Here is a 22969-nt window from a genome sequence, read left to right as displayed (position 1 = left end):
CAAATTGATACTGACTGATCAACACTATGGTGCTCACGTGGTAGTAATTTTTTCCAGGGATTAGGAAGTTGGAAAGATAAATTCACAACTAAAGGGCACAGAGAGCATTGTAGAGGGGAAGGGCATGCCTCTAACCCTCGCTAGGGTGAGGCAAAGACATAAAAAGTAACCAAAATGTTTGTACCCTCATAATACCCTGAAATTAAAAAAAAATAAAAATAAAAAACATAAAAAGCAATCTCATTTATAATAGCTACAAAAATAATTAAATACCTAGGAATAAATTTAACCAAGGAGGTAAAGGATCTTTACAATAAAGACTATAAAACACTTATGAAAGAAATCAGAGGACACAAGTAGCAAAGACATCCCATGCTCATAGATTAGAAGAATTAATATTGTTAAAATGACCTTATTACCAAAAACAATATACAGATTTAATACAATCTCTTTCAAAATGCCAATGAGACTCTTCACAGAAATAGAAAATACAATCTTAAAATTTGTATTGACCACAAAATACCCAAATAGCCAAAGCAATGTTGAGTGAAAAGAACAAGGTTGGAAACATCATGCTACCTGACTTCAAAATATATTACAAAGCTAAAATGGCCAAAACAGCATGGTATTGGTATAAAAGCAGACACATAGACCAATAGAACATAATATAGAACTCATAAATACACCCACATATTTACAACCAACTGTTTTTTGACAAAGGGGCCAAAAGCATACACTGGGAAAAGGTCACCCTCTTCAATAAATGGTGCTGGGAAAACAGGATATCTATGTGCAGAAGAATGAAACTGGACTCCTTTCTCTCACCATATACAAAAATGAACTCAAAGTGGATTGAAGACTTAAATTTAAGGCCTGAAACTATAAAACCACTAAAAGATTAGGTAAGAGAAATGCTTTAGGATATTGGTCTAGACAAGATTTATGGGTAAACCTTCAAAAGCACAGAATGCAAAAACAAATGAGACCACATCAAACTAAAAACCTTCTACACAGCAAAGAAATAATGAAGAGAATAAAGAGAGAACTTATACAATGAGATAAAATATTTGCATATTATTCATCCACCAAGCCAAAATATACAAGGAACTCAAACAACTCAACACCAAATAAATAAGTAATCCTATTAAAAATGGCTAAAGAGGCCGGGCGCGGTGGCTCACGCCTGTAATCCTAGCTCTCTGGGAGGCCGAGGCGGGCGGATTGCTCAAGGTCAGGAGTTCAAAACCAGCCTGAGCAAGAGCGAGACCCCGTCTCTACTATAAATAGAAAGAAATTAATTAGCCAACTGATATATATATAAAAAATTAGCCGGGCATGGTGGCGCATGCCTGTAGTCCCAGCTACTTGGGAGGCTGAGGCAGAAGGATCGCTTGAGCCCAGGAGTTTGAGGTTGCTGTGAGCTAGGCTGACGCCACGGCACTCACTCTAGCCTGGACAACAAAGCGAGACTCTGTCTCAAAAAAAATAAAAAAATAAAAAATATAAATATAAATAAAAATAAAAATGGCTAAAGAATCTGAATAGAAATTTCACAAGAAGACATACAAATGGCCAACAGGTATATGAAGAAATGCTCAATGTCATTAATCATCAAGGAAATACAAATCAAAACCACAATAAGATATTATCTCACCCCAGTTAAAATGGCTATTATTAAAAAAGACACAAAAATAAAAACTCTAGAGAAGATGCAGAGACATCTAGACATTGCAGAGCTCCTAGACATTGTTGGTTAGAATGTAAATTAGTACAGCTACTATGGAAAACAGTACAGAGATTTCTCAAAAAAAAAAACCCCACACACACAAAAAAACAACTAAAAACAGAACTACCATTGATCCAGCAATCCCACTACTGGGTATTTATCCAAACGAAAGAAAATCAGTATTTGAAAGAGATATCTGCACCCTCATGATTATTGCAGCACTATTTAGTATAGCTAAGATATGGATTCAATCTAAATGTTCAACAACAGATAAATGGATAAGAAAATGTAGAATAGATTTACAATGGAATACTATTTAGCTATAGAAAATAATGAAATTCTGTTATTCATGGCAACATGAATGGGCCTGGAGGACATTATTTTAAGTGAAATAAGTCAGGCACAGAAAGATAAATACCACATGTTCTCACTAGTATGTGGAAGCTAAAAAATACTTAGCTCATGGAATTAGAAAGTAGAATTTTGGTTATTAGTGGCTGGGAATGGAAGTGGGGGAGGGAGAATAGGAAGAAGTTCAATAACAGACACAAAATTACAGCTAGTTAGGAGGAATAAGTTCTAGTGTTCTACAAGACTGTAGGATGAACATAGTTAACAATTTATTGTATGTTTTCAAAAAGGTAAAAGAGAGGATTTTGGCTGTTCCCAACACAAAGAAATGATAAATATGTGAAGTGATGGATAAGTAAATACCCTGAATTTAGCATTACACATTGCATATATGTATTGAAGTATCACTCTGTATCCCATAAATATGTACAATTATTGTGTGTCAACTAAAAATAAAAGAAAAATTTACAGAGTGTCATTAAAAAGACAAAGAAGTCCGCCTAAAGGGAGAAACTATCAGCTAATTTTGTCAAGTCAAACATAATAAATTTTTTTAAATTATAATTAGTTGGGACAGTTTAAGTCTGTAAAAATCATGAGTTTATAATGATACTCAGAAGAAAAAATATTTGCATTTCTTTTTTCATAAAAAGATGCCACTTGTCAAAGTCAAATAAAAGATAGAGATGAATCTAAAAAAATCATTGAAACTGAAACTAAGATTTGTTTTTTGAAAAGATAACCAAAATCAACAAACCCTTAGCTAGACGAAGAAAAAAAGAAGACAAATAAAATTGTAAGTGAAAAAGGAGACATTATAACTGATGCCTCAGAAAATGATCATAAAGATCAAAAATGATCATAAAGAACCATTATAAACAATTATACAACAACAATTGACAATCTAGAAGAAACAGATAAGCTCCTAGGAACATACAGCCTACCAAGACTGAATCAAAAAGACACAGAAATCCTGAACATATCAATTACAAATAGGAAGTCTAAAGGGTGCAGTGCATACCATTTGGGAGATGGCCTCGTTTGAAGCTCTGACTCAGGTAGGGCAAAGGCAATATACATAACCTGAACATTTGTACCCCCGTAAAATGCTGAAATAAAAAAGAATTATAAATAAATAATTCTCAACTCCCTGGTAAATACTATCAAACTATTTAAAGAAAGATTAATTCTAATTTTTCTTAAACTCTTCCCCAAAACAGAATAAAGATGGAATGTTTCCAGACTCATTCTATGAAGCCAGAATCACCCTGATACCAAAGACAGGCAAAGAAACTATAAGAAAAGAAAACTACAGGCCACTATCTCTGATGAATATACATCAGTCACAAGTACATGCTTATCTCCAGACACATCAAGTTTTACATATTAAATATCTACAGCTTTGTATGACAATCATACCTCATTAAAACTGCTTTGAAAAAGTAAAAGAAATAAATGCAAAAATTATAATTCTAGTCTTTGCAGGATAGCTCTGTTAGACATTATAACCTCTTAAAATGACTAGGTTTTTTTAGTTATTTAACTTCTATTTAGCCTATAAATCTTTCAATATGAATCCTATTTGGAAATTTTTCACATATTACAGGGATGAATTAACACCAGACTATCAATCTTTCCACCTCAAAATTTTATAAGACAGAAAAATTTCAAAATCTTTTTTTTCAAAATCTATCATCAATTATATTTGATACAAAGAGAATTTTTATTAAAGAGTGTGAATAAGAAAGGGTTAAAGGAAAGTGAAGTACACATTCAAAAATGCCCTGTTTCTCTATTTCTCCACTATTAAGAGCAAGATTTGTTTTGTATGGAAAAATTGCAACATAGTGATCAGAGAAACAAATTACTCTGCTTAGTAATTATTCTTCCCATATTATAATGTAATTGTGCTACATTTACCGAATAAAGCTTTTAATATTGAATTGCAATGGAAATTTCCTTCAGATAAAATTTCAGATTTAATTTTGTATTCTATAATATTATTGTATGATGACAGCCTAAGCCAAATATTGATTTTAACACTCAGCCATGTAGCCAGAAGCCAAAAAGTGTGCACTGGAAAATACATATAAATATAGTCATTACTTAATTTGTTAGAGGCAAGGCTAGAAATGATTTAAATGCACCTGGTTTATAAATTATGGAAATATCTATTAAGATCAATATCCAAATATAATGAAGAATATAAAGGTAATTTTCAAAACATAAAAGTATGCATAGTATCATCCTATTTGTATAAAATAATAAACAATGTATTATGCATATTGCAATTAAATAACCCTCGAAAATGAGTAGATAAGAGAAATCATTAAGCGTGGTTGACTTTAGAAGAATTCATTAAGGATAAATGGGAGTTCTTTTATTTGTCACATTCCTTTCATATTGTTAACGATAAAAAATATTGCTTTTATTAATATAATTTGGAGGAAAAGTGATAAAGGATTAAACATATACGTATTTTGGCTGGTAAAATATTGAATTTTTAGTATATATTTAATTGTATGTAGATTGCAAAAGTAAAACAGTAACATATAATTACATATTAATATTGATGATTGCTGGCTGATCACAATAATAATGACTGTAGTAATAACTATTACTTGTCATTTAATAAGTCATATAACTGGGGTAGCGGAGCCCATGTCGGCCCCGAGGCGCTCGGGTACGGCCCCAGTGACGGTCGGTCCTACGCCGCGACCACGGCTCTGGGGTGGGGATGTGCCGGAGCACCCACCTGCGCCCTTGTCTCCTCTTCGCCCGACCTCCGCAGCCTCCCATTTCCCGGCGGGGGCGCGGGGGCGCCCGACCGAGACCACGTGGCCGGGAGAAGGCGAAGGAGGAGATGGCTACTATCCTTCCGGAGGCTCCTGGCCGGAGCCGGGTCGAGCTGGGGTAACCACCAGGAGCAGCCCCCATATCCCAGCTACAGTTCTAACTGCTGGAATTCTGCTGCACGACCCGGGGCTCCACGCCCAAGGTCGTATCCTGTAAGACCAGACTTGCAAGGCCAGAGCCTGAATTCTTACACAAATGGAGCATACGGTCCAACCTGTCCCCTGGCCCTGGGGCAGATGCTGCCTCGTACTCTGGGGCTTATTACGCACCTGGATAGACTCAGACTAATTACTCCACAGACGTTCCAAGCTCTTACCGTTCACCGGGTGACAGCCCAACTCCAGTCCCTCGTTGGCTATATCCCCAACAGGACTGTCGGACTGAAGCACCCCCTCTTAGGGGGCAGGTTCCAGGATATCCTGCTTCGCAGAACCCGGAGTGACCCCGCCTCACTATCCTTATGAGGATGGGAGTCCCAGTGTCCCACAGTCAGGACCACCTGCACGGCCACAGGAGGGCGCGTGGGCTTCTCCCGGAGCTTACGGCACGGGTGCGCGTTGCCCTGGCCTGCAGCTGCGCCCTCCGGGCACCTCGGAATCCGTACCTGACCGAAAGTGCCTCGCCATGGCCCGGCAGTGGCTCTCCTCGGCCGCCTCCTTCGCCGTCTCTGCAGCAGCCCGAGGACTCCTCATACCCCTGTAGCCAATCAGATCAACGCAGGAATGGCACAAGTTCCCGTGCAGTGTCCATCTGTACGAATCCTCGGGGACAGCGAACAATGATAATTCAGATCTTTTGGATTCCCAAGTCCAATATAGTGCTGAGCCTCAGCTGTATGCTAACACCACCAACGAACATCCCAGCAATCAAGATCGAAGTAATAATGTTCCTGAAGAGTGCTTATCTTCAGATGAAGGTCCTCCCCCAAGTATTAAAAAAATCATACATGTGCTGGAGAAGGTCCAATATCTTGAACAAGAAGTAGAAGAGTTCGTAGGAAAAAACACAGACAAAGCTTACTGGCTTCTGGAAGAAATGCTAACCAAGGAACTTTTGGAACTGGATTCAGTTGAAACTGGGGGCCAGGACTCTGTCCGGCAGGCCCAGAAAGAGGCTGTTTGTAAGATCCAGGCCATACTAGAAAAATTTTTTTAAAAAGGATTATGAGGCCGGGCGCGGTGGCTCACGCCTGTAATCCTAGCACTCTGGGAGGCCGAGGCGGGCGGATTGCTCAAGGTCAGGAGTTCAAAACCAGCCTGAGCGAGACCCGGTCTCTACTATAAAAATAGAAAGAAATTAATTGGCCAACTAATATATATATATATATATATATAATTAGCCGGGCATGGTGGCTCGTGCCTGTAGTCCCAGCAACTCGGGAGGCTGAGGCAGAAGGATCGCTTGAGCCCAGGAGTTTGAGGTTGCTGTGAGCTAGGCTGACGCCACGGCACTCACTCTAGCCTGGGCAAGAAAGCGAGACTCTGTCTCAAAAAAAAAAAAAAAAAAAAAAAGGATTATGAAAGGATTTAGAACAAAGTGGAAGCCTGTTACTAACTTGACCAAAGAACTCTTGATTTTCGTTAATTACCCTCTTTTCTAAATGCCTGTTGATGACAAGAAGCAATACATTCCAACTTTCCTTTGATTTAAAATTTGAAAAAATTGATAAAGGAATGGAAGAACATTTTAGTTATGAAGTTGCTTTCAGTTTTCAGACAATTGAATATAATAGGAAACTATGGAACTAACAATATTGCCAAGTAGACTCACTCTTTAAGAAATTTATGGATATCTGCAAACTGCTTCTTATCAGCAGGAGGGAAATATACCTTATGTAACAGGCTTTATAATAGAAACCTACCAGATGAGACTGGCTATAATCTGAGACAAACAGGATCTGTTTTTTTTTTTTTAAAAACATCTGGATTACTTGTCACCTTTTTGTACATTGTGACTGCTTTCAGCATACCTTTCATGTGTCAATTACAGCTTAGACTTTAGACTATTGGACTTGTTTTGTTTTGTTACTTGCAGTTCACAAATACAGTATTCTCTACTTCTTGGTACATTTTGTAGTAATATGTTTAATATAATTATTCAAGAGGCTATATTGACAGCCCGATAGTGTGACAATTCTGAATAAATTTATATCTTTTCACCATTTGAATGTATTGCAATGTGTAGTGAGTTCCTGAGGTAAATTGTTTGTCTCCCGTGTTGTGTAGATTGTTTTTACCACTTTTGCTTTTCATGGTGGTAGTGGACGGCGAATTTGGAAATGTCATTGACATAGAATGAAAATGTTTGTAGACATTTTACTTTTTTTGCTTTTTTATTGTATTTGGATAAAGATCCATTTTAAAATTATCTGTTTTTTTAAACAAAGTGTAATTATCTTTTCACTATTGCTGCTTCCATAGAGAGCATTGTGATAGACAATAGATGAAACTTTAAATGCCACAGTGAGTAGAAATAATGAGTACAAAAGTAATAGATATAATTATTTAGTAATACCATTCTCCATCTAAGATTAGTTTCACCATCAAGATCCCTATGAGCAGATTTCAGCTCAGTTTATAGTTAAAAACAATGAGGGTTAAAGGGTATTCATGCTCAGGGAATGAATCAGCCATAGCTAGAGTGGGAAATTAATTATTTTCTTCTTTTAAAGGTAGATTTGATGTTTATCTTTATTTCTGTAAACTGCATATATAGAAATGCCTGTTTCATAAAAAGATGTTTTTACCATTATTAACAGTCATTTTAGAGCCAAATTTATGGAAGGGATAATGAAAGGGTCTTACCTAGCCTTGGTGGGTAGTAGAAGAGACTTAGGTACATAACTTACTTTTTACATCTGAGGTGAGTTCTAGTATACAGTATCTGTTCTTAGAAAAACAACTGTTTCTTCATAAGATATCCAAGTGGTTTTTTTTTTTTCCTAGACTACCAGGCCTATTAGTGATACTAAATCTATCATCTGTCTCCATTCCTCATAAACAAAACCAAATCAGTACAAACATATTAGATGAGAGGAAATGTAGTAAAAATGTTGGCTGGGTCTTATGGTTGGGATGAGTGATTCTGCCAGATAATATAGTGGTAAATTTATTTTTGGATTTTAATTTTTGGCCTAATATGGAATGTTTAAAAAGGCTTTTCTATGAAAATTAGAAAATTATACTTGAGACTAAAAATATAGAAGGGGGAGGACTTTAAAGCTAAGTTACCAGTGAGACAATGAGTAATTCAGAAGAGAACACTACTATTTTACTGAGTGCCCCAAGATGCCAATTTCCATGACATCTTGATTTCTAGATATATGTACCCATGTTATGTACATATATACATATATGTGTGTATGCTTTTAAACAGTTTTTTAAAAGTTTTTGAGATAATTCTAGACTTACAGAAGAGTTGTAAAAATAGTACAGAGTTCTCACGTATCCTCCACCCACCTTCTCCTTGTGTTAACATCTTGCATAACTATAGAATATTTGTCAAAATTAAGAAATTAACCTTGATACGATACTATTAACTGAAGTAGAGAATTTAAAAAGTAGAGATTTATTAGTCTTTTGATTAATATCCTTTTACTATTCCAGGATCCAATCCAGGATCCCACCTTCCATTTAGTTGTCTTGTCTCTTTTGTGTCCTCTATTCTGTGACAGTGTATCAAAACAGGGGATACCTAATGCAATGTATTTCTGGTATTGTTAACCTTGATCACTATGCTTGGCTGGTGTCTGCTAGGATTCTCTACTGTAAACTTACTATGTTTTCCTTGTAATTACTAAATATTTGCTGGAGATACTTGGAGACTATGCAAATGTCCTGTTTCTGCTTAAACTTTTGCCCAGCCATTTTACTATCCCTTGGCAGATCTTGCTTGTGGCAGTTACTACTGTGGTGTTCTAATGGTGATTTTCTATTTCTCTCATTCCTTCTATGTTTATTAATTGAAATTCCTCTTTAAAAAAGAGGTGTTGCTTCTGGATTTATATTTTTAATTATAATAAGAATATTCAGAACAAGTACACACTTAGAATTTAAAGATGTTAAATCATGTTAAAATGATTCCAAACATCAATATCAGAGAAAGTTAACTAAGTTGGTAACTTGACTCAGAAAATATAATGAACTTAAGAAGGAAAATAGATTTTATGATTTGTAGACTTGGTTCAACTTTTGGTTTAATATTGAAAATCTGAATTCAGGATTTTCTTGAAATTTCATATCTGGACTTTTAAAAGTGTCTATATTTATATTACTTTGGGGATCATTTTGTTAAAATCTTGAATAAAGTTAAAGACCTGGCATGATAAAAAAAATAATAATAATTCATATAACTCATCCACTAGATAATTTCTCTTTTTTACTGGTCAAAAGCCATTTACTGATCACACATATTAAATATGTTTATATTCCATAATATACACACATAATTTTAAAACATTTTTAATAAATCTGTATTACTGTAAAGTGGAGACTGCAGAGGAAACTGGCCAGTGTATCAAAATAATAAAAAGTCCCTTTAAGAACAAGGATGTTCTCTAACACATGGAAAATCTGTGAGTCATTGGGTGTGTGGAGTGAAGTATATCACACTCATGCCTCCTGACATTCAGGCACTTGTAGCAGCTGAGACCAATATGATCTCATTCTTTAGTGTCTTTGTGAAAGGAGATGGCACCTGTCTAACTTTCCATAGCAATATGAAACTCTAATATCTGGTTGAAATTGCTTCTTCTGAAATTCAAATCCATTTCTCCTCGTGTAGACTGTAATATATACTAAAATCCCCCAAAAGTTCAGAACAAGAGAATTAAACTACCTGCTGAGTCTCTGAGATTTCAGAAACCACACTATGTTGTAAGAAACTGAGCTGAGTTTCAAATGTCACACCGCATGAGGTTTTCCTGCTAAGATGAACCCACAAAGCAGCCTAATAGTGCTTTGATAAGAGGGAGATAAGTCCGCCATACTATTAATAGAATGTTTAAGAGCTACAAAAGAAAAAAAATAAAAGATTAAAAAATTCATGTTGCTATGTCATAAATGCATATACTATATGCTCAGCTCTGTGCCGAGTGCTGTTTAGGTCTCCTTTTCAGTTACCAAATATGTGAATAGTACAGCTTAAAAGTGAAATTGAGGGAGGGGGGGAAATGGGCATTTATTGAAACCTTAAAATCTGTACCCCCATAATATGCCGCAATAAAAAAAAAGTGAAATTGAGAGTGCAGAGGTGGCCTCCACATTGTGAAGGAAAAATTGGGGGATAAGTTAGGTTTTGAAGAAAGTAAAGATATTTTGTCCAACAAAATAAAGCAACATTTTTTTTGAGTTTCTCATATTTTCCCGTAGTCAGCCTACTTGTGTTGATAGTCACCGTTTCATAATTTCCTCATTGTGTCATTTACCAGAGTAAGAGCTGGCACATTGTCCAGTAAAGTCCCTTGTCCTCCTTGTGCAAGGAAGGAAATCCTTACCTAAATGCACAACCACAAAACAAATTAATATTCTATGTCTATTAGAGTCGGACTTCTTTAAAAATGGATGAAGTGTTCATCTTTCAATATTGATTTTCCCTGCATATTACCAACTCCTGGACTCAGAAACTGAGAAAAGGGAGAAAGATCCAGAAGTGGGGAGAAAGAAAGAGACGACGAGAAAGAAAGAATGAATTCATCCAAATCACCTGCATTACCACGCCCAGGTAAAATTTGCAACTCTGCCTTTTATCTCATGCATCTCTTTTTGGAACAGGTGATAAATATGGTGAGAGACAGAATAATAGAAAAGTATTCAGTGAAGTAAAAGGGTGGGGAGAGAGAAAGAGAGATATTAGAAAACTATATGTCATACTGGAAAGCTTGCTGGACTTGAGTGCAGGGAGAGCTATCAGACTGCTATTTCGACCCTTTCTGTATACACTGTGTCTTTTGGGGAAGTCATTTCACTTCTGTGGAACTCACTTTTCTTGTCTATAAAATGTATTTTGGAAGGAAACGAGTAGATGGCTGTCAATTGTTATCTGACTAATTTACAAGGAGCTTGAAAAATGAGACACTGAAAAGAAGAGAGAAATAGAGGAAAAGCAGAAGGGGGAGAAAGAAAAGGAAGAGAGGAAAAGAATGGAGAAAACCTCAGAAAATGTGAATGGCTTAGAAAAGAAGAATTGTATATCTGAGTTCATGAGTCAGTCTTAAAATGAGTGATGGATTACTTCAGTGGTTCTGAAAGGGTGGCCCAGACCAGCGGCATCAGAAGCCCCTGGGAACATGGTTCCATACATGCTCTACTGAATTTCTAACTCTGTGGGTGAGGCTCAGCAATCTGTGTTTCAACAAGTCCTCCAAGTGATTCTGATGCATGCTTAAGTTTGGGGATAACTCGATATAGACAAAGCAAGTAGAAGGAAATAAGCAAAGATGAATAAGAATCTGTTCTATCTCTTTTGTTCCATCTCTTTTGTATCTAGTTTAGGGAAGATTGACCATGTTTGTGTCTTTTTTTCTACAGAGAGAGGATGCTTTACTTCCCAGGTGTTTTTATGGACTGTTGCTGGTGTCTCCATCCTATTTCTGAGTGCCTGTTTTATCACCAGATGTGTTGGTGGGTTCTGAAGGTCAAATTTGATCTAATTCTCCCTGATGAATACTAGGAGTAAACTCTTTCTTGATGTCTATAGATTCTGTTCTTCTTCAAATATTCTGTCTATTTCAATTTTTTCCCTATTAACCTCCAGGTTACTCCTCAAGGCAAAAACCTATTACCAAATTTCAGTAATTTCTGACCCATTTTCATGATAGACATTTTTTATCTCCTTAATGCCTTGAATTCCACCCCACCACCACCACCCTTTATACCGCTATCATTAGTGTCACCTTCCCTAGGAGGTCCTAGTTTAGAGCTTGAACCCACTAGTCAGGACCAGAGATATGACAAATTACTTTTTGGAAGGAAGGGTAGAGAGGGTTAGACTTGACATAAGAGGATGTGCAAACATATTTGTTTTGTCTGGGCTGTTGGGCCCGAAATAAAATGTATTCATCTTTATAAATTGGGAAAACCATGAAATGTGAATTCCCTCTTCTTTCTTTGAATAAGCAAATCTCAGTGCCTCTGCGTGTGGAAGAAGTAGACAGTAAGGAAATATTATGGTAATTATTGGCACTTTTGTTATGAATGCAAAACTGAGGAAATTGATTTTTTTACCAAAAAATAGTAACTATGTCCTTAGCTTACTACGGACACAGCTTACTCCTATTCCTATCTTCAACCTGCCTTCTCTACTCTCTATAATACCATGCACGGTTCACTTTCAATATTATCTCTCTTATTTTATTCTCTGCAACACTATAAGATTTTACAATGTTTTATCATTCCACTAGCAGATCTTGAAATATGAGAAACTCCTCTGAGTAAGAGCATATAAAGCTTTCATGCTTTTTAAATTTTTATTTTATTTTTATTTCTTGGCTGACATTATCTTACTAGGTTTTATTGTAGATTTTTGTCTTATTCAGTGATGGCACACATTTCAGTATGGACACTTTTCATTGCACAATCTTAGTTAGCAACACAAGCCCATCATAAATTTAATTAAAGGATTACCAAAATTTGCATACTTCATGTGTCACTGACTTCCTCAGGTTTCCTCATGCACATATAAAATGTTTATAAATAGATCTTGCAAAGAAGGATTTTGCTTTGGGGGAGGACTTTTTTTCTAAATTTTACAGTATCTTATAAACATAAAATTTTCTACATGTGGCAACCACAGTATAAATATGTGATTTATTATGCAAATAGTGTCATGCAAGATGATTGTATAGCTTTTAAAGCATAATCACATCTCTAATACCCTATAAGCAAATAAAGTAATACGTTTTCATACTGAGTATTCAGAAAACACTGAAAATTAATGTCAAGTTATTTATAAATAAAATTATACATTGTTTACTTAAAAAAAATAGTAACTAACATTAAGTCTACCACTTCCCTTACAGTAACATATCACATCTTCCAAAACTGTGATGAGAAAAATTTCCAGCTTCAAGAGAATTTCACAGAGCTCTCCTGTGACAATGATGGATCAGGTATAACAGTCCTCAACATTAAACATCAAAGTTATATATCAACATTTTTTGGCTTCTAGATTGACTTTGGAATAGGTAAAATATCGTTGGATTAGATACTCTTTTTTGAAAGCAAATTTAAAATCCTGTCTGCACTGTAAGATAATGATGAGGAGTTGGTAAGAGTACAGGAATAGAACTTTGGAAATGCAGTTAGTATTGGGACAGGAAATCTTGAGGACATTATAGTAAACTTTTAGAATGAATTTGGGGCATATATCTGAACAGTAAATCTAGAAGTAGAAGGTGTTATTGTCTGGAGTGTACTTTTTTTTCATTTAACTGCTTTCAAAATGAGGTGAAGAAGAAAAAAATGTATAGAGTAGGAAAATTATAAATACCACAGGAATAATACTCCCTGTGCTCTTATATATCATCCAAGTCTTAGAAAAATGGTACATGATCGTAGGAAAGTGACTTCCTTCTCTGAGCTATAATTTTCTTACCATTAAATTGAGAGAGATTAGACTATTTATTTTTAGTAGACTTAAAAGTCTGAAATTCTATAATTCTAGGAGATCTAACCTAGCCATACACCACAGTTTGGAGATTTGATTAAGGGTACACTGTCTGGGCAGCATAAGAAATGGTTGCTTGGGGGTCACCAAATAAAATACGCACCTTTCTCTGACCTTGGCAGTCTAACAACAGAGAACAGAGCTCTGTATCAATAGCACAACTGAGATAGATTGTGTACACTGTTGCATTTTCTGGCACTGGCATCTAGCAAATAAGGATTACACTCAAAAGACAAGAAATTTGCTTTTCATGTTTATTGACATTGGAATTATCTAACATCTTAGATAGTAAGACATGGGGTGTGAATGAGGGATTCCAGTGCTTCTGACTGTAAATGATGGGGCCAAATGAAGCTTTATGTTTCCTTACTCAGGTCATGTGAGACACTTACTGAAACTTTTTTCCTCCTAGATTCAGTCAAGAACTGCTGTCCATTGAACTGGAAACATTTTCAATCTAGCTGCTACTTCTTTTTTACTGACACTCTGACCTGGGCATTAAGTTCAAAAAACTGCTCAGCCATGGGGGCTCATCTGGTGGTTATCAACACACTGGAGGAACAGGTAGATGGAGCACAGGCTCGATGTAACACTCTTCACAGGGCCCGTCCCCTTTTCCATACAAGTGCACGGCGTTTGACCCTCAATGACTATTTGTTAAATGAATGTGCTGAAATGCATGCTGTTCCTATTTCTTTATGCCACTATCTACTTTAATTTATTTTCATTACTAGAAGAACCTAAGAAAATGCGTATTTCCATGTGAAGTTCCTTTAGTTATTCAGGGGGAAAAAAAGAAAGTGGGGAGTTAAGTTTATAATGATCATTACATTTATGAACATATGTATGATTATTACATTTATGAACATATGAAAGAAGGCAAGCAAACATTGTCCATTATCTTTAAACTGTGGTTAATAATGTTTTGTGCTCAAAATATACAGTAGATTTGGCTACCAATAACAGTAGGTAAAATTTGAAGGAATTATTCAGACTCTCCCCTGTTGAAAGTCATTTTTGTCAGCTTAATTTGATTTCTACGTATTTTGCCACAATAAAAAAATCAGTAGATAATCTTCCAAGATCTTATAATTTCAGGCCCATTTATCTATTGTTTCTAGTCCAGATCATACTTTGCTTCTTCTAATAATAATTACCTTCAGTATTTGTTCAAAACTGAAATAATTGATCTCCTATTTTTTCTTATGTATCTTTCATAGGAATTCCTTTTCCACATGAAACCTAACAACATAGAGTTTTATATTGGACTGACGGACCAGGTGGTGGAGGGAAGGTGGGAATGGGTGGACGGCACACCTTTCAGAGAGTCTCTGAGGTAATTACCTTCCTGTAGGAGAATTCTAGTACCACCCCAAATCCTAAACTAGACCACAGTTGGAGTTCTCAGAACCTCCTTCTGTGACGTAAAATATAGTCAGGTCTATGCTTTGTGGTGTCAGACGCAGGAAGAAGAAAAGCTGTAAAAAAAAAAAAATGAAGAAGAAGAAGAAGAAGAACTGGGGTAGAACAGAAAAAAGAGAAGTACAAGCAACCACCTCTCCCATTTCCTGGAACTGTCTCAAGAATAAAGGAGAACTAATAAATGAAAATGAGAAGTGGATTAGAATTGAAGAATCATCCATTGAAAATGAAGATGAGGCAAAGAATAGAATTAAGAGTCTTAAGCTCCAAAACTATAGTAAATGTGGAAAAAAAGTTATTTGAAAAAGACAGCAGATTCTTATGGAGTGAAAATGGGAATCCCATAATGATGTCTCTTTTCTCCTTAATAATGGCATTAATATCATTTAGAGCACAGCATTCTGGAGTTTTCAAAGTTTTTTCTTGTTCATTATTTCATTTTACCCAAATTACACCTTCCTGAGATACAGCAGTGTTATTCATCTTTATTTAGAATTTGAGGAAAGTAAAGGTCAGAAGGATTAAATGGCTTACACAGCTAATAAGCAACAGTTTTAAGAGTATAGACCAGATATTTTGATACTTTAGAAACATTGCTTCACTACCGCACCATAACAATATTGAAGGATACACTTAAGTTAATATTTCTGTGCAGAATAAAGAGAATCAAACCTGATATGAGATGTGAGTGCAAAGAAAACAAAAGCATTAAGGTATCAGTCTTTCCCATAACTTCTCATTCTATGTCTAAAACCATGAAGGAGCATGGCAGAATATAAAATCAGAAAGATCCATTTAGGCTTCAATGCTCACAAACTCTATGACTTAGACAGATGATTTAGTTTTTCCAAGATTCCTTTTCTTCATCAAGAAAATGAATATTATAATACCTACCTCACAAAATTGCTGTGAAGTTAAATAACACGAATATAATTTGCCTAGCCTAGTAGATGAGGTCACTTTATCTCTTTTTGATGGTATTTAAAATCTCCCATGTCACTCTTTTTCAGCTTCTGGGATGTAGGAGAGCCTAACAACAAACTTACCGTGGAGGACTGTGCCATCCTAAGAGATTCTCCCAATCCAAAGAAAAATTGGAATGATGTACCATGTTTCTTCTCTAAGGCTTGGATTTGTGAAATGCCAGAAAAATATTTTGAACAAAGAAAAATCCCTTAAGAACAAAAGGCATAACTTAATATATAAAGGAGAAGGAAAAAGAGTGTGGTCAAATCCACAACTCCATTATGAGAAAAGTATACAATGCACTTCAAAGGACTTTATAAGTATTTGCTACACTGATAAAAATAAGTAGTTTTGAATATTATTTAATATGGTTCATGATACTGACTGAAGTGCATTTTTTTCTCTATGTTAGTCTCAAGTCCTCTTCCCAGAGTCATTAGCAAATGCCATGAGAAGAAAGAAATGCTCCTTTTGGTATATTAGGTCATTTTTGAGTATTTATATGAAAGTACAGGGACATAAAGCAAGTGCAGAGTCCAGCAAAGAGGATTTTGGAAATTGTCTTTGAACGACAGTCACCTGAATTCAAGGTCTATGTTAAGTTGTCTTCTTTCTAACTTCTGAAAAGTCTGCCTTCTCTTCTTGATATCATGCTGTTTCTACCTCCTGCCCAAACATGTATCCTCTCTAACCTCCCCTGTATAATGAGTAAAAAGCTTCTCAAGTCATCGAATTTATTCCTGCTCAGAAGATGGATGTGGACTTTCTGGCCACAGGCCTTCACTGCACCTCCTTAGGGAAGACCATTGCTGACCTTCCACTCCAAACGGATTATGATCGAATCCACACATCCCTGGCACTCCCTTTGCTCTCTACTTTCTTCGACGAAATGACTGGATCTCACCTGAATTTGTATCTATTGCTCAGCTAGACCAGAGTCCAATAGTCAAATTATTTTAAGAGAACATTCAGCTTCACACTTTATCTCAAACCTATCTAATTATTGCTTAATATTATATCAATATGAATAAGAATATATAAATAACATGGCAGGTTTTACAACTATGTTTCTTGCATAAGAAACCCATAAGGACATCCTCAAAACTTCATACATTGGAATTAATGTATAATCACTGAATGGAAAAATTCAACTGAACAAGTGAATATAATATATTAGCTTTCTTTACCAAAGATCATTTCTGTTAGGCATTGTGACAATCTGGTTTTGAAAACCCACCTTTAAGGCAAACATCATTCACCCTAAAAATAATCCACTAAACGTAACTTCAACTTTCTAATTCCCTTATTTAAAAGCATAAATATCAATGAGAAAACATTGAAAGATAGATGAAGTTTTTTTGTTGTTGTTTATTGATATTTTCCTGTCAGTGGTTATAATTTGATTAAATTTTAGTTCTGTATTGAAAGACATGGAAATATTGTTCTCCATTATTTCCCTTTCTGTAGTTATAATTGAAGTTATAAAATTAAACTTTGTCTTCACAGTTTGTCAAGAAAAGAAACAATTCCTAAGGGTTTAGTGGTTAAAGATCACCGGAACCTAAATTATCTATTTAGAAAATTCTTTTTTGAGAAGTACATCATCCAAATGAAATTTTTAAAAAAATATAATATATCCTAAATGTGGTTATACAAATACTTAACCACTTAAGGCACCAGAAAACCCAGAGATTTGCAAAAAATAAAGGAGTAATTAATCATACATATGCCTAAGAACATATTTCAAAAATAAACCATCATTAAGATTTAAATACCTCATATAGCCAAAGCAATCTTAAGCAAAAAGAACCAATTGGGAGGCATCAGTCTGCCAGACTTCAAACTTTACTACAGGCTATAGAAACCAAAACAGCATGTTACTAGCACAAGAACAGAGATATAGACCTTTGGAATAGGATGGAGATCCCAGATATAAAACCATCCTCATATTGTCATTTAATCTTCAACAAAGCAGACAAAAATATACATTGGGGAAAAGAATCTCTATTCAATCAGTGGTGCTGGGAAAACTGGATATCCATATGCAGAAGATTGAAACTGGATCACCACCTCTCACTTCTCACAAAAATCAATTCATGTTGGATAAGAGACTTAATTAAACCTAAGGCATGAAACCTTAAGAATTCTGGAAGAAAATGTTGGGAAGATTCTTTTAGACATCTGCCTAGGTAAAGAATTTATGAAGAAGACCCCCTAAAGCAATGACAGCAGCAACAAAAAGAAATAAGTGGGACCTGATCAAATTAAAAGGCTTCTGCACAGCCAAGGAAATTATCATTAGAGTGAATAGACAACCTACAGAATGGGAGAAAATATTTGCTTTCTAAACATCCAATAAAGGACTGATAACAATAAGCTATATAGAACTTAAGAAAATTAACAAGAAAAAAATCAAACAACCCCATCAATAAATGGACAAAGGACATGAACAGAAACTTTTCAAAACAAGACAGATTAATGGACAACAAACATATAATAAAGTGCTCAACACCTCTAATCATCAGGGAAATGCAAATCAAAACCCCATATAGCAAAAGCAATTCTAGGCAATAAAAACAAAATGGGAGGTATCAATTTACCAGATTTCAAATTATACTACAAAGCTGTAGTAATTAAATCATCTTGATATTGACACAAAAATAGGGACATTGACCAGTGGAACAGAACTGAGAACACACATATAAAACCATCCTCATATAGTCATCTAATCTTTGACAAAGCAGGCAAAAACATACACTGGAGAAAAGAATCCTCATTCAATAAATAGTGCTGGGAAAACTGGATAGCCACATGTAGAAGACTGAAGCAGGATCCACACCTTTCACCTCTCACAAAAATCAACTCACGCTGGATAAGAGACTTACACCTAAGGTATGAAACTATTAGAATTCTAGAGGAAAATGTTGGAAATACTCTTCTAGACATTGGCCTAGGCAAAGAATTTATGAAGAAGACCCCAACGACAATCACAGCAACAACAAAAATAAATAAATGAGACCTGATCAAACTAAAAAGCTTCTGCACAGCCAAAGAAACAATCACAAGAGCAAACAGACAACCTACAGAATGGGAGAAAATTTTCACATGCTACACATTCAGTAACGGTCTGATAACTAGAATCTATTTAGAACTCAAGGAAATCAGCACAAAAAATTAAACAGCTCCATTAAAAAGTAGGCAAAAGACATAAATAGAAACTTTTCAAGAAAAGATAAACTAATGGCCAAGAAACATTTGAAAAAATACTCAATATCTCTAATCATCAGGGAAATGCAAATCAAAACCACAATGAGATATCACTTAACTCCACTAAGAATGGCGTTTATCAAAAAGTCCCAAAACAATAAATGTTGACATGGATGCGGAGAGATAGGAACACTCCTACACTGGTGGTGGGACTGAAAACTAATTCAACCTCTGTGGAAAGCAATATGGAGATACCTTAAAGTGACACAAGTAGATCTACCATTTGATCCAGCAGTCCCACTACTGGGCATCTACCCAAAAGAACAAAAGACACTCTATAAAAAAAACACCTGCACTCGAATGTTTATAGTAGCAAAATTCACAATTGCAAAGTTGTGGAAACAACCCAAGTGCCCATCAATTCATGAGTGGATTAATAAAATGTGGTATATGTTTACCATAGAGTACTATTCAGCTACAAGAAACAATGGTGATATAGCACCTCTTGTATTTTCCTGGATAGAGCTGGAACCCATTCTACTAAGTGAAGTATCCCAAGAATGGAAAAACAAGCATCACATGTACTCACCATTAAATTGATATCAACTGATCAACACCTAAGTGAACATATAAGAATAACACTTATCAGGTGTTGGGCAGGTGGGGGGGAAGGGATGGGTATACACATACATAAGGAATACAAGGCGCACCATCTGGGGGATGGTCACACTTAAAGCTCTAACTCGAGGGAGGTGGGGGGCAAAGGCAATATACATAACCTTAACATTTGTATAATATGCTGAAATAAAAAAAGCACACAATGAGATATCATGTAACTCCAGTGAGAATGGTCTCTATCAAAAAGTCCAAAAACAACAAATGCTGGCATGGATGTGGAGAGATTGGAACACTCTTACACTGCTGGTGGGACTGCAAATTAGTACACCCCCTGTGAAAAGCAATATGGAGATATCTCAAAGAGATACAATTAGAAATACCATTTGACCCAGCAATCCCACTACTATGCATCTATCCAAAGGAAAAAAAGACATCGTATAATAAAGACATCTGCACTCAAATGTTCATAGCAGCACAATTCACAATCACAAAGATGTGGAAACAACCTAAGTGCCCATCAATACATGAGTGGATTAATACAATGTGGTATATCTATACCATGGAACACTACTCAACTACAAAAAACAATGGTGAAAAACCTCTTATTTATCCCTGATAGAGATTGAGCCCATCCTTCAAAGTGGGGTATCACAGGGATGGAAGAACATGTCCCACATGTACTCACCATCAAACTGGTATTAACTGATCAACACTAAAGTGTTCACATGGCAGTGTAATACTTAATGTTTGGGGAAAGGGCATGCTTGTAGCCCTGGCTTGGGCTACGCATTACATGTGAGCAAAATGTTTGTACCCCCATAATATCCTGAATTTAAATAAATAAATAGCAAAATAAAATAAAATTCAGTATATTAAAAAAAAAGATGCTACCATTTGGGTCCCCAATTTTTTAAAGAAAAATCACTCTACTACTTTTTATAAAAATGATATTAGTACATATTCCTTATCAAGAATTCCTACAGAGCACAATTATATAAAGATAAAAATGGAAAAAATTTCAAATCCCAAGTTGTAGAAATAATTATCATGAACATTAGCTGAACATCATTCCAATCACTTCTTGGTCTTTTGGCTAAGATCAAGTGTAGCATTATTCCAGAAAATTTTCCTTGACCTTAATGAAGCACAGGAAATTGCACCCCAAAATATGGCACCTTGGAAACTGAGAAGACAACACAAGCAGGAAGGCCTCTCTAACCTTCCTTTTGCCCTTTTTCCCTGAAGCAGGCCACAAAAACCAGGAAGGTCACACCCTGACCTTCTCCTCCCTTCTACCCCGAAGACCGTCATGTGAAAGATGTACTACTCTATTCCAGGAGGGAAGGAATGTCACACATGGAAGCCAAGAAGAATCTGAACAAACAGGACTTGCTAAGTTTCTCCCAGTGTGTTACAATTAGATCATGTCTTTTTTTGTCCAATCTCCTCCACAACTATCCACTTCTTCATCAGATGTAGCATACAATATACAGAGATTTCCCTGTTTCTTTAAGTCTTCATTTCTGATGGCTCTCAGGTCTTGTAAAGCTTATATTAAATAAATCTGCATGCTTTTCTCTTATTCATCTGTCTCTTATTATAGGGGTCTTAGCCATAGACCTTGAAATTGGTAAGGAAAAGATAGCACCTTTCTCCCTTACAACTTCAAGTTGGCTAAAAGAATGGAAAGACAAGGAGAGAAAAAATATTTAGGCAAATATATACATGTGCCTCTCTCTATACATACACACACACACACATAATCATACACACATACATGTATGCATTGACATACATTTAGAAAGGAATCATACAACAGATGATACTTAAAATTTTCTTACTTTTGTTTTTAATTGACATAATAATTATACATATTTATTGGGTACAGTGTGATATTTCAATACATATATACATCGTATGATGATTAAATCAGGGTAATTAACATCACCTTAAACATTTAAAAAAATTGAAACGAAATTAAAGAAGTATTGAACTTCAAGAATTTTATAAGCTTTATAGATCGTCACAAAAAGCTAGTTCCTAAAGATCCCTCTGAAGTAAAGAAAAATTATGAAGAATCAAATAAAATGTTCTTGCTCTTCTATTTCCCAATCCCCTTTCCTGCCTTTTCTTCTCTTGACAATGCAGTCCTAAAATCATACATTGGGTGAGAACAAGGTAGCTGTTATATGTGTGTGCAGGTATGTGGGGTGGGGAATTGAGGGCACACGTGTTTACCCCTCAGGGAGTGAGAGCCTGAGCTGGGCTGAGACAGTGTAGGGGAGAGGTGTGGAAGGGGGATGGACTCGGGGCATCAGCACCCAGGAGGGTTCAGGGGGCATCTTGGTGGAGAGATGGACTGGCTCAAAGTCTCAAAACCTGAGCTTGGACCAGGAGGACGTCCACAGTGAGGTGGCCAAGCATGGGTATCTGAGTCAAGCAGGATACTCTAGGTGGGTGGCAGGGCACAGGGCAGGGTGAGGTGTGTGTGTCCACAGCGGTCACTTGGCACAGAGTGACCAGGAGGACGTCCACAGTGAGGTGGCCAAGCATGGGTATCTGAGTCAAGCAGGATACTCTAGGTGGGTGGCAGGGCACAGGGCGGGGTGAGGTGTGTGTGTCCACAGCGGTCACTCGGCACAGAGTGAGGAGGCAGAGGCTGAGCAGGTAAGCTTACATATCCTGCAACCAAACTTAAATGGGTACATTTGGTCAAATTTATTCTTGGGTATCTTATCATTTTATTGGTATCTTAAATATATTTTATTTTAAAATATATTTTCTACATTTTGCAGGTTATTATATTGTGAATTTTTGTATAATTATAATTTATCCAGAAACATTGTTGAACTGTCCTATTTTTTTATAACACTTTGGTGGTACAGTCTATTATAGTTTCTGTGTAGATAATTATACTATCTATATAACTGAGCTAACCAGTACAGTAGCCACTGGCCACAGGAGGCTGTTGAGCACTATCCTAATTGAGATACACTGGAAGTGTAAAATATACACCAGATTTTTGAGAACTTAATTGGAAAAAAAAGGTAAAATATATCACTAATAATTTTATATTGATTATATGTTAAAATAATATTTTGGCATATGTTAATTTAAATAAAATAAGTTGTTAGAATTAATTTCTTTTTTTCCTTTTAT

General features: G+C 35.8%; 1 protein-coding gene and 1 pseudogene across 1 annotated transcript; both read left to right on the top strand.

Moving 5' to 3' along the window:
* Positions 1-4697: 4697 nt before the first annotated feature.
* On the top strand, positions 4698-6088 carry LOC142873451 (BAG family molecular chaperone regulator 4 pseudogene; annotated as a pseudogene).
* A 4256-nt stretch (positions 6089-10344) lies between these two features.
* Positions 10345-17412, top strand: CLEC4E (C-type lectin domain family 4 member E). The gene is given in 7 exon segments (XM_012760703.2): positions 10345-10654; positions 11461-11553; positions 12951-13040; positions 14010-14161; positions 14818-14933; positions 16030-16167; positions 16169-17412. Coding segments are annotated over 7 exon segments (792 nt in total). The 5' UTR covers positions 10345-10617; the 3' UTR covers positions 16335-17412.
* The last annotated feature ends 5557 nt before the right edge of the window (positions 17413-22969 follow it).

This window comes from Microcebus murinus, chromosome 10 (assembly GCF_040939455.1).
Source record: "Microcebus murinus isolate Inina chromosome 10, M.murinus_Inina_mat1.0, whole genome shotgun sequence".
NCBI lineage: Eukaryota > Metazoa > Chordata > Mammalia > Primates > Cheirogaleidae > Microcebus > Microcebus murinus.
Note: the sequence above shows the minus strand (reverse complement) of the source record. Positions and strands in the feature narration are given on the sequence as shown.